Below are 12826 nucleotides of genomic sequence, written 5' to 3' on the forward strand. Positions count from 1 at the left end.
CCTGAAGGTGGATGTTTCAGCCTTGAAGAGGTATCGCTTGTTTTCCTGGGTGTACGCTTTTGAAACCCTCTATAAAGGTGCTCCTTTCAGCATGTTGCATTTGGAATTTTTATAAGGTACGGCCTTCTATATGTACATATATGTATGCCACAATATACTGTATGCCATAATTCCTTTTCACTTAGTCTGATGAAGCGATGAGATCCCTGACATGTCACTAGTTTGATGCCTGTTGTGGACTGTATGTAATTATTTTGCCTGCACCCTGGTGGATGAATTGATGGTGAGAGTGTGTTCTTTGAGACTTTATATATGTGGAACATGCAATCTCTGGTGACACTTTGGGGCCATAATGTCCCTTCCTCAGACATCATGCTGACCCACAAACGTCACTAACATTTTTTTTTATAGTTACCTTTAAATAAAGGTCATGACTTCACCCTGCACCCTGGTAGTTGCCTATAACTTTTGGTGAGAGTGCTAAGGAAAGAGGACTTACATATAGATATACTCCAAATATTGCTTCAGTCTTCTGGGCATGGCAATAAAAGAGTATCTACCGGGTATATCATGGTACTGCTAGTATAACACAGTGAAACCTTTTGGTACCTGGGGTCTGCTGCTTCTACACGCGTCTTCTATGTGCTTGTGCCAAAGTATTGCATGAAACCTGGAACCAGTCTGGAATCTGTAAACATTCCCTGCAAATCAGAGAGAGAATCCACATTAACCACTATTAAGATTTTGTATTGTGGACTCTAGTATTTCCTTTAATATCTAAAAATGAAGTCTACTTTCATATGAACAAGCCCAGAAGTGTCCAGGTGTGATGGCTGCTGACAAATATGGCTGTCAGAGTTTGGAAAGGAAAACTAATATGAGTTGTCTTCTCTGAAAATGCTGAACACATCAGCACTTTGCAAGGCAAGCTTAAAACCGAGTAAGATAATAGTTTAAAAGTCTGAAATTCAAGATTGAAGGAATATGGTGCTATTGTTTTGTTTGTAGACATGTGCGATTCGGTTCGGTCTGAATCGAAATTCGGACAAATTTTGTCGAATTCGGAGATTCGGATCGATTCGAATTCCGAATTGCGGTAGTGCCGAATCTACCGAATAAATCCGAATCGATTCGAATTTATTCGGTAGATTCGGATGGCCGTTTATTACACTAGTATTGTACAGTATACTAGTGTAATACACAGCACATCCAACTTAACACTGACCGAAATTCCGAATCGATTCGAACCGATTCGAACCGAATCGAACCGAACCGAATTTCCCACGAATCTGAATGAATCTGAAACTAATTCATTCGATTTCTTCCGAATTCGAATCGATCTGAAACAAAATTCGAATCGGTCCGAATCAATCCGAACCGAACTGAACCAAATTTTTCGTGGCTGCACATGTCCATTTGTTTGTATAGTTAATATCAGCAATTAAACGCTACATTGCAACCTTTCTATGCCTTTTTAAATGTGCTCTTGAGAGAGACGATCTAATTATTGAAACGCTTTGAGCTGTATAAATAAAAGTTTTTCTCTTATAAAAAAGAACTCTGCTGCTTTTGTGACATTGCCGGCATTTGAATTCTGTACGAGTGAGTATACTGCACTTATATACTCTGGCTTTGTACACACACAATATTAGTCTTTATTCCTAGTGCAACCGAGAATTTAAAGGGACATTCCAGTCAAAATTTAAATGCACAAAGATTTATTAAATCTTTGTATAGAAACATAGTTGCAATATACAGGTAATGCCAAAAATGCTTCAAGTAAAAGTTATCACTGTTTTAGTGTTAATCTTTTTCTCTGCACATGCATATGAAGCATAGCTAGATATTCAGTGCACCAGCATTTTAAATAATGTAGCTGCTCAGAAGTGGGGCTTGTATCATGTCAGTAATTAACAAATTGAGTCAATACCAGATGGTACAAGTACCGTAGGCGCTCTGAGCAAGTGCTGGGTATAAAATGCTGGTGCACGGTTCATACTTAAATACACTTTTGAAACAGCTATAGCTTTTATTAGAAGCATTTTTGCTAATGCATGTATATTACAAAATTACTTCTGTTCATTACCGAAATGCACCCATGTGGTTTCCAATTTTGGCTAGAATATCCCTTTAACCTTCACTGACGAGATTGGTGGTTTTGTGGAGTCATTTGCCTGATATCGCCGGCATTTGAATTCTGTACGAGTGAGTATACTGCACTTACATACTCTGGCTTTGGACACACACAATATTGGTGTCTTTATTGCTAGTGCAACCGAGAATTCACCCTTCACTAACGAGATTGGTGGTTGCATGGAATCAGTCACTTGAACTGAGAGATACCCTTAGGACCTGTGCCCCCTATATCCGAAACATCAGCATACTAACAGTTCTTTTGGGAGAGACTGATGGGAAGGCAGTGGTCCATACCTTTGAGGGGAGTATTTGTTCTTATCCATAACTTACAGCTTTTTGTAACAACATCTTAACAAATTGTCTGTATTTGTATCTGTATTTTGTTAGTTTATAAGCAGTCATACCCATTGAGAAGCATTCTAGTTGTTAAAGGGACATTAAACACTTTGAGATGGTAAAATAAAATGATAAATCACATAAATAAGAAAAAGTCTGCAATATACTTTCATTATTTATTGTGTTCCCTTTTCCTGTAATTCCATTCTGACATTGTGAGCTTTTAAGTTCCTGTTAGAGATGGACGTGCAGAACACTGTTATATTACTCACAGTCATTGGCTGCACACTCTAGTGACCTATTTATAACTGCCCCTAATTGGCCACAGCACAGAAGGTAACCTAAGTTACAACATGGCAGCTCCCATTTTTTTATAGTCACTACAACTTTACACTTATTTTGCCCTTTTTTAACAGTTAATGAAGCTTTAAAAACGACATCTACACGTTATTCTCAGACTAATCTTTTCTTTGAATGCATCATTTTATCTAGCATTTGTTTAGTTTTTAATGTCCCTTTAATGTGGACTTAATTAAAAGATGATCAAATGGAAGAGTTACCTTTGTCAGTATTATTGAGTTGGAAGATGTTGGGATGTTCAGTATCATCTGGTAAAACTCCCATCCAGCCGAGTATTGAGACCTTTTTACTAGGCGTAGACTTGTACTGAAAGAGGGAAAATAAATAGTTTCATGGTGTTATGGATGGTTGTAATAAAAGTGCCTCTCTTTAGACTTGAGTGGCTAATAATTCTATTTAGAGAAGTCTCTTTTGAGAACAATGCATTAACCATGTCATATATTATAGATTTATTAATAAATCTACTAATTAAAACTCATTGGTTTTTCTTGTTACTGAGGCAGAGTATTGTGTTTGTAAGAGCATATGGGGCATATTTATCAAGCTCTGTATGGCTCGCTGGAAACAGAAGTTTTCAAGAAGTTATGAAGCAGCGGTCTAAAGACGGCTGCTTCATAACTTGTCCGCCTGCTCTGTGGTGGCGGACAGAAATCAAACCGATCAAATACGAGCGGGTTGATTGACACCCCCTGCTAGCAGCCGATTGCCCGCAAATCTGCATGGGGGGGCATTGTACAAGCAGTTCACAAGAACTGCTGGTGCAATGATAAATGCAGACAGCGTATGCTGTTGGCATTTATCGATGTGCCGCGATGTGCAGCAGACATAATAAGCTACTTCGTATCATGTCCGCTCTCACATTGGTAAATAGACCCCTATGTGTGTATGTGAGTGTGTGCATGAGTGTGGTAATGTGTATGTAAGTGTGTGTATGTGAGTGTGTGCATGAGTGTGGTAATGTGTATGTAAGTGTGTGCCTGTGTATTAGTGTGTGTATGTGTGTGTATGAGTGTGGTAATGTGTATGTAAGTGTGTGCCTGTGTATTAGTGTGTGTATGTGAGTGTGTGCATGAGTGTGGTAATGTGTATGTAAGTGTGTGTCTGTGTATTAGTGTGTGTATGTGAGTGTGTGCATGAGTGTGGTAATGTGTATGTAAGTGTGTGCCTGTGTATTAGTGTGTGTATGTGAGTGTGTGCATGAGTGTGGTAATGTGTATGTAAGTGTGTGCCTGTGTATTAGTGTGTGTATGTGAGTGTGTGCATGAGTGTGGTAATGTGTATGTAAGTGTGTGCCTGTGTATTAGTGTGTGTATGTGAGTGTGTGCATGAGTGTGGTAATGTGTATGTAAGTGTGTGCCTGTGTATGTGAGTGTGTGCATGAGTGTGGTAATGTGTATGTAAGTGTGTGTCTGTGTATTAGTGTGTGTATGTGAGTGTGTGCATGAGTGTGGTAATGTGTATGTAAGTGTGTGCCTGTGTATTAGTGTGTATGTGAGTGTGGTAATGTGTATGTAAGTGTGTGCCTGTGTATTAGTGTGTGTATGTGAGTGTGTGCATGAGTGTGGTAATGTGTATGTAAGTGTGTGCCTGTGTATTAGTGTGTGTATGTGAGTGTGTGTATGAGTGTGGTAATGTGTATGTAAGTGTGTGCCTGTGTATTAGTGTGTGTATGTTAGTGTGTGTATGAGTGTGGTAATGTGTATGTAAGTGTGTGCCTGTGTATTAGTGTGTGTATGTGAGTGTGTGCATGAGTGTGGTAATGTGTATGTAAGTGTGTGCCTGTGTATTAGTGTGTGTATGTGAGTGTGTGCATGCATGAGTGTGGTAATGTGTATGTAAGTGTGTGCCTGTGTATTAGTGTGTATATGCGAGTGTTTGCATGAGTGTGGTAATGTGTATGTAAGTGTGTGTCTGTGTATTAGTGTGTGTATGTGTGTGCATGAGTGTGGTAATGTGTATGTAAGTGTGTGTCTGTGTATTAGTGTGTGTATGTGAGTGTGTGTATGAGTGTAGTAATGTGTATGTAAGTGTGTGCCTGTGTATTAGTGTGTGTATGTGAGTGTGTGCATGAGTGTGGTAATGTGTATGTAAGTGTGTGTCTGTGTATTAGTGTGTGTATGTGAGTGTGTGTATGAGTGTAGTAATGTGTATGTAAGTGTGTGCCTGTGTATTAGTGTGTGTATGTAAGTGTGTGCATGAGTGTGGTAATGTGTATGTAAGTGTGTGCCTGTGTATTAGTGTGTGTATGTGAGTGTGTGCATGAGTGTGGTAATGTGTATGTAAGTGTGTGCCTGTGTATTAGTGTGTGTATGTGAGTGTGTGCATGAGTGTGGTAATGTGTATGTAAGTGTGTGTCTGTGTATTAGTGTGTGTATGCGAGTGTGTGCATGAGTGTGGTAATGTGTATGTAAGTTTGTGTCTGTGTATTAGTGTGTGTATGAGTGTGGTAATGTGTATGTAAGTGTGTGCCTGTGTATTAGTGTGTGTATGTGAGTGTGTGCATGAGTGTGGTAATGTGTATGTAAGTGTGTGCCTGTGTATTAGTGTGTGTATGTGAGTGTGTGCATGAGTGTGGTAATGTGTATGTAAGTGTGTGCCTGTGTATTAGTGTGTGTATGTTAGTGTGTGCATGAGTGTGGTAATGTGTATGTAAGTGTGTGCCTGTGTATTAGTGTGTGTATATGAGTGTGTGCATGAGTGTGGTAATGTGTATGTAAGTGTGTGCCTGTGTATTAGTGTGTGTATGTGTGTGCATGAGTGTGGTAATGTGTATGTAAGTGTGTGTCTGTGTATTAGTGTGTGTATGTGAGTGTGTGCATGAGTGTGGTAATGTGTATGTAAGTTTGTGTCTGTGTATTAGTGTGTGTATGAGTGTGGTAATGTGTATGTAAGTGTGTGCCTGTGTATTAGTGTGTGTATGTGAGTGTGTGCATGAGTGTGGTAATGTGTATGTAAGTGTGTGCCTGTGTATTAGTGTGTGTATGTGAGTGTGTGCATGAGTGTGGTAATGTGTATGTAAGTGTGTGCCTGTGTATTAGTGTGTGTATGTTAGTGTGTGCATGAGTGTGGTAATGTGTATGTAAGTGTGTGCCTGTGTATTAGTGTGTGTATATGAGTGTGTGCATGAGTGTGGTAATGTGTATGTAAGTGTGTGCCTGTGTATTAGTGTGTGTATGTGTGTGCATGAGTGTGGTAATGTGTATGTAAGTGTGTGTCTGTGTATTAGTGTGTGTATGTGAGTGTGTGCATGAGTGTGGTAATGTGTATGTAAGTGTGTGCCTATGTATTAGTGTGTGTATGTGAGTGTGTGCATGAGTGTGGTAATGTGTATGTAAGTGTGTGTCTGTGTATTAGTGTGTGTATGTGAGTGTGTGCATGAGTGTGGTAATGTGTATGTAAGTGTGTGCCTGTGTATTAGTGTGTATGTGAGTGTGTGCATGTAAGTGTGTGCCTGTGTATTAGTGTGTGTATGTGAGTGTGTATGTAAGTGTGTGTCTGTGTATTAGTGTGTGTATGTGAGTGTGTGCATGAGTGTGGTAATGTGTATGTAAGTGTGTGCCTGTGTATGTGAGTGTGTGCATGAGTGTGGTAATGTGTATGTAAGTGTGTGCCTGTGTATTAGTGTGTGTATATGAGTGTGTGCATGAGTGTGGTAATGTGTATGTAAGTGTGTGCCTGTGTATTAGTGTGTGTATGTGAGTGTGTGCATGAGTGTGGTAATGTGTATGTAAGTGTGTGCCTGTGTATTAGTGTGTGTATATGAGTGTGTGCATGAGTGTGGTAATGTGTATGTAAGTGTGTGCCTGTGTATTAGTGTGTATGTATGTGAGTGTATTTTTTAGTGTGTTTATGCTAGTATATGAGTGTGATTTTCAGAGGAGAACTTTCCTGAAGTATATCAGCCTGATCCTGCCTAGTAAGGTCAGTCCAGCCCTGAAATATCAGGCAATCCTCCTCTGAACAGGGGACATGGCAACCCCAGACAATGGGCTAAAAGAGGCTGCCCCTGGGTAGTAACCAGCCATAGAAAAGGTACTGAGATGTTGTTCGTTCCTGGTAGAGCGCATCTCTTTCTGTATGCAGTCCTTTTAAAACAAGTTGCAGACAAGGCAGGTGGTCCTCGAGCACAGCATATTGTCTTATCCAGTGAAATATTCCTTGGATCCTCAGGGAACCCAGGTAAGGTGAGGTGTTAATTTACTTTCATGAGGTGTCAGATGAATCAGACTATCTGGACCTCCATGTTCTGAAGCCTACAGATGTTGTCAGTTCCATCTCTGTATTAAAGGTGTTTTAGAACTTAGAAGAAGAACCCATTGATTAGATGCTTTATTATAAAGTTAGCGTTAGAGGAATTTCATTACTGTGGGCATTTACCCCGCATATGGCCTCTCATAGGGTTACCACCCGTCCCGGTAGGACTGGGGCACCCTCTCAATGCCCCAAACTACTCCCTCTCCATCCTCTCTTCATACACAGAGTGCACTTCTCTGAACTTCCAGGCCTTGGTTTCTGTGTATGTAAGCGTGGGAGGGTCCAGAAGATATAGATGATACTGCAGAGGCCCAGTGAGAGTGATACTGAAGGCAGCTGCCGGAAGAACAGAATATGTCATCTTAATTTGTGCGAAATGCTTGCCAGGCCACTCGATTACTGGTCTTGTTTCAAAAGCTTTCCAGGAACCCACTATTTCTGCAATCTGATTCCAGTGTCCAGTGCTACAGCTTGGATTATGTAGTAACTTACGGCTAGATTTAGAGTTTTGTCGGTAAGGACCCGCGTAGCTAACGCCGGCTTTTTTCTGGCCGCACCATAAAAATAACTCTGGTATTGAGAGTCCACAGAATCGCTGCGTTAGGCTCCAAAAAAGGAGCGTAGAGCATTTTTAACGGCACTCCAACTCTCGATACCAGAGTTGCTTACGGACGCGGCCAGCCTCAAAAACGTGCTCGTGCACGATTCCCCCATAGGAAACAATGGGGCTGTTTGAGCTGAAAAAAAACTAACACCTGCAAAAAAGCCGCGTTCAGCTCCTAACGCAGCCCCATTGTTTGCTATGGGGAAACACTTCCTAAGTCTGCACCTAACACCCTAACATGTACCCCGAGTCTAAACACCCCTAACCTTACACTTATTAACCCCTAATCTGCCGCCCCCGCTATCGCTGACCCCTGCATATTATTTTTAACCCCTAATCTGCCGCTCCGTAAACCGCCGCTACTTACATTATCCTTATGTTCCCCTAATCTGCTGCCCCTAACACCGCCGACCCCTATATTATATTTATTAACCCCTAATCTGCCTCTCACAACGTCGCCTCCACCTGCCTACACTTATTAACCCCTAATCTGCCGAGCGGACCGCACCGCTACTATAATAAAGTTATTAACCCCTAATCCGCCTCACTAACCCTATAATAAATAGTATTAACCCCTAATCTGCCCTCCCTAACATCGCTGACACTTAACTTCAAACATTAACCCCTAATCTGCCGACCGGAGCTCACCGCTATTCTAATAAATGTATTAACCCCTAAAGCTAAGTCTAACCCTAACACTAACACCCCCCTAAGTTAAATATAATTTTAATCTAACGAAATAAATTAACTCTTATTAAATAAATTATTCCTATTTAAAGCAAAATACTTACCTGTAAAATAAACCCTAATATAGCTACAATATAAATTATAATTACATTGTAGCTATTTTAGGATTAATATTTATTTTACAGGCAACTTTGTAATTATTTTAACCAGGTACAATAGCTATTAAATAGTTAAGAACTATTTAATAGTTACCTAGTTAAAATAATAACAAAATTACCTGTAAAATAAATCCTAACCTAAGTTACAATTAAACCTAACACTACAATATCAATACATTAATTAAATACAATATCTACAAATTACTACAATGAAATAAACTAACTAAAGTACAAAAAATAAAAAAGAACAAAGTTACAAAAAATAAAAAAATATTTACAAATATAAGAAAAATATTACAACAATTTTAAACTAATTACACCTACTCTAAGCCCCCTAATAAAATAACAAAGCCCCCCAAAATAAAAAATGCCCTACCCTATTCTAAATTACTAAAGTTAAAAGCTCTTTTACCTTACCAGCCCTGAACAGGGCCCTTTGCGGGGCATGCCCCAAGAAGTTCAGCTCTTTTGCCTGTAAAAAAAACATACAATACCCCCCCAACATTACAACCCACCACCCACATACCCCTAATCTAACCCAAACCCCCCTTAAATAAACCTAACACTAAGATTTGGGCTTGGATCAGGACATCGGAGGAGCTCTTCTGGACCGATCGGTGAACCTGGTATGGTGAAGACAAGGTAGGAAGATCTTCAGGGGCTTAGTGTTAGGTTTATTTAAGGGGGGTTTGGGTTAGATTAGGGGTATGTGGGTGGTGGGTTGTAATGTGGGGGGGGGGGTATTGTATGTTTTTTTTTACAGGCAAAAGAGCTGAACTTCTTGGGGCATGCCCCGCAAAGGGCCCTGTTCAGGGCTGGTAAGGTAAAAGAGCTTTTAACTTTAGTAATTTAGAATAGGGTAGGGCATTTTTTATTTTGGGGGGCTTTGTTATTTTATTAGGGGGCTTAGAGTAGGTGTAATTAGTTTAAAATTGTTGTAATATTTTTCTTATGTTTGTAAATATTTTTTTATTTTTTGTAACTTAGTTCTTTTTTATTTTTTGTACTTTAGTTAGTTTATTTCATTGTAGTTATTTGTAGATATTGTATTTAATTAATGTATTGATAGTGTAGTGTTAGGTTTAATTGTAGGTAATTGTAGGTATTTTATTTAATTAATTTAATGATAGTATAGTGTTAGGTTTAATTGTAACTGATAGAATCCTATCAGCCAATCGGAATTCGAGGGACGCCATCTTGGATGACGTCATTTAAAGGAACCGTCATTCGTCGTTCAGTCGTCGGCCAGGATGGATGTTCCGCGTCGGAGGTCTTCAGGATGCTGCCGCTCCGCTCCAGATGGATATCGATAGAAGATGTCGCCTGGATGAAGACTTCAATCGGATGGAAGACCTCTTCTGCCCCGCTTGGATGAAGACTTCAATCGGATGGAAGACCTCTTCTGCCCCGCTTGGTTGAAGACTTCTACCGGATCATGGACATCTTCAGCCCCCCGCTTGGGCTTGGATCAGGACATCGGAGGAGCTCTTCTGGACCGATCGGTGAACCTGGTATGGTGAAGACAAGGTAGGAAGATCTTCAGGGGCTTAGTGTTAGGTTTATTTAAGGGGGGTTTGGGTTAGATTAGGGCAGATTAGGGCAGAGCTTTCCAAACTTTTCATGTTGGTGACACACTTTTTAGACCTACATCATTTCGTGACACAGTAAATCAGTTGTACTAGCAAAAAGGAGGTTAAACTAACTTGTTTTAAGAGATACGGACACACACATAAATGATATAATAACTAAATGTATTTACAAGTAACAGTATGTATGTGCAAGAATTAGAAAAAGTTTATAATAACTACACCAATACCTACCTATTATTTTAATGGGATGTATGAGGTTGATGGGATGAACACAATTTCTGAATATTTGGTGGAATATTAGATAAAGATACTCGCATTTCATCAGCAAGCATTTTTAAGCTTCCACTTCCTATCCATATATTGCAAAAAAAAAACACTGACTTTAGATCAGCCTTTAAGCTGCCGCCCTCGGTGAGTCCGATTGACTACTGCCCGCGCAGCAAACACACTGCCGTCGCACTCACTGACTACACATGCAGTCACGAGCCAATTAAGGAGACTACACGTGCAGTCAGGAGCCAATGTGCTATCAAAGCCGCCAATTGCAATAGTTTCAGTTCCCACAGAGTTGCGCCAATAGGTTAAGATGATCTGTGACCCACTAGGTATCAATCACGTGTCAACCATGTGATCTGCGTAGCAAGCAGGCGGAAAGTTAGAAACCCCCCCAAAAAAATTTAAAATTAAATTTAAAAAAAATTTGTGCTGAAGCAGGGACACACCTACACACTGCTGCCGACACACTAGTGTGTCCCGACACACAGTTTGGAAAGCACTGGATTAGGGGTATGTGGGTGGTGGGTTGTAATGTTGGGGGGGGGGTATTGTATGTTTTTTTTTACAGGCAAAAGAGCTCAATTTCTTGGGGCATGCCCCGCAAAGGGCCCTGTTCAGGGCTGGTAAGGTAAAAGAACTTAGTTCTTTTTTATTTTTTGTACTTTAGTTAGTTTATTTCATTGTAGTTATTTGTAGATATTGTATTTAATTAATGTATTGATAGTGTAGTGTTAGGTGTAATTGTAACTTAGGTTAGGATTTATTTTACAGGTAATTTTGTAATTATTTTAACTAGGTAACTATTAAATAGTTCTTAACTATTTAATAACTATTGTACCTGGTTAAAATAATTACAAAGTTGCCTGTAAAATAAATATTAATCCTAAAATAGCTACAATGTAATTATAATTTATATTGTAGCTATATTAGGGTTTATTTTACAGGTAAGTATTTAGCTTTAAATAGGAATAATTTATTTAATAAGAGTTAATTAATTTCGTTAGATTAAAATTATATTTAATTTAGGGGGGTGTTAGTGTTAGGGTTAGACTTAGCTTTAGGGGTTAATACATTTATTAGAATAGCGGTGAGCTCTGGTCGGCAGATTAGGGGTTAATAATTGAAGTTAGGTGTTGGCGATGTTAGGGAGGGCAGATTAGGGGTTAATACTATTTATTATAGGGTTAGTGAGGCGGATTAGGGGTTAATAACTTTATTATAGTAGCGGTGCGGTCCGCTCGGCAGATTAGGGGTTAATAAGTGTAGGCAGGGGGAGGCGACGTTGAGGGGGGCAGATTAGGGGTTAATAAATATAATATAGGGGTCGGCGGGGTTAGGGGCAGCAGATTAGGGGTACATAGCTATAATGTAGGTGGCGGCGCTTTGCGGTCGGCAGATTAGGGGTTAATTATTGTAGGTAGCTGGCGGCGGCGTTGTGGGGGGCAGATTAGGGGTTAATAAATATAATACAGGGGTCGGCGGTGTTAGGGGCAGCAGATTAGGGGTACATAAGTATAACGTAGGTGGCGGTCGGCAGATTAGGGGTTAAAAAAATGTAATCGAGTGGCGGCGATGTGGGGGGACCTCGGTTTAGGGGTACATTTATAGGGGTAGTTTATGGGTGTTAGTGTACTTTAGAGTACAGTAGTTAGGAGCTTTATAAACCGGCGTTAGCCCAGAAAGCTCTTAACTACTGACTTTTTTCTGCGGCTGGAGTTTTGTCGTTAGATTTCTAACGCTCACTTCAGCCACGACTCTAAATACCGGAGTTAAAAAAATCCCATTGAAAAGATAGGATACGCAATTGACGTAAGGGGATCTGCGGTATGGAAAAGTCACGGCTGAAAAGTGAGCGTTAGACCCTTTTTTGAGTGACTCCAAATACCGGAGTTAGCCTAAAACCAGCGTTAGGAGCCTCTAACGCTGGTTTTCACGGCTAACGCCAAACTCCAAATCTAGGCCTTACTGAAGGTAAATTGCGTATGATGCCCTATGCTTTTGGTGTAATTTAAAAAGTAAGTAAAGTGTAAAAAAAGAATCTTCAGTGCATTTTAAACTGCAGTAAATGCATAGCTATGCTTACATAGTGATTCAAATTAACATTAAATGATTTTTATTTTAGTTTTAATTACTATGTAGTAATGCAGAGCTATTGATGACTGCAATGTTTAAAATACATTGCAGTTTTTTTTTTTACATTTAACTGTAACTTTAACTTTTTGTTTTTGTGTTTCTCATTGGTGCAATTTTCATATTTGAGGCCACACCCCACCGCTAAACCACTCCCCTTCAAAAGGTTTCTAGGAAATGGCTGGGCAAGTATATATTGTGACTGCTGGCTCAGTAGAAAAACTTTAAAATGGGATAAAAGCACATATAATCTATGAAAGGCAGACCAAGTTGTAACTGACATTTTTTGGGAAATG

General features: G+C 39.8%; 1 protein-coding gene across 6 annotated transcripts in view; it reads right to left on the bottom strand.

Annotated features, from left to right (window-relative positions):
- The window catches only part of RALGPS1 (Ral GEF with PH domain and SH3 binding motif 1), a 1173485-nt gene that overhangs the window by 3495 nt on the left and 1157164 nt on the right, over window positions 1-12826 (bottom strand). For all 6 annotated transcript variants that reach the window (XM_053695590.1, XM_053695591.1, XM_053695594.1 and 3 more), the window contains 2 exons: window positions 3033-3138; window positions 610-701 (listed from right to left, as the gene is read on the bottom strand). In XM_053695590.1, coding sequence (XP_053551565.1) covers window positions 610-701; window positions 3033-3138 — 198 coding nt within the window. The remainder of the gene's footprint in view (window positions 1-609; window positions 702-3032; window positions 3139-12826) is intronic.

Source organism: Bombina bombina, chromosome 12 (genome assembly GCF_027579735.1).
Source record: "Bombina bombina isolate aBomBom1 chromosome 12, aBomBom1.pri, whole genome shotgun sequence".
Taxonomy (NCBI): domain Eukaryota; kingdom Metazoa; phylum Chordata; class Amphibia; order Anura; family Bombinatoridae; genus Bombina; species Bombina bombina.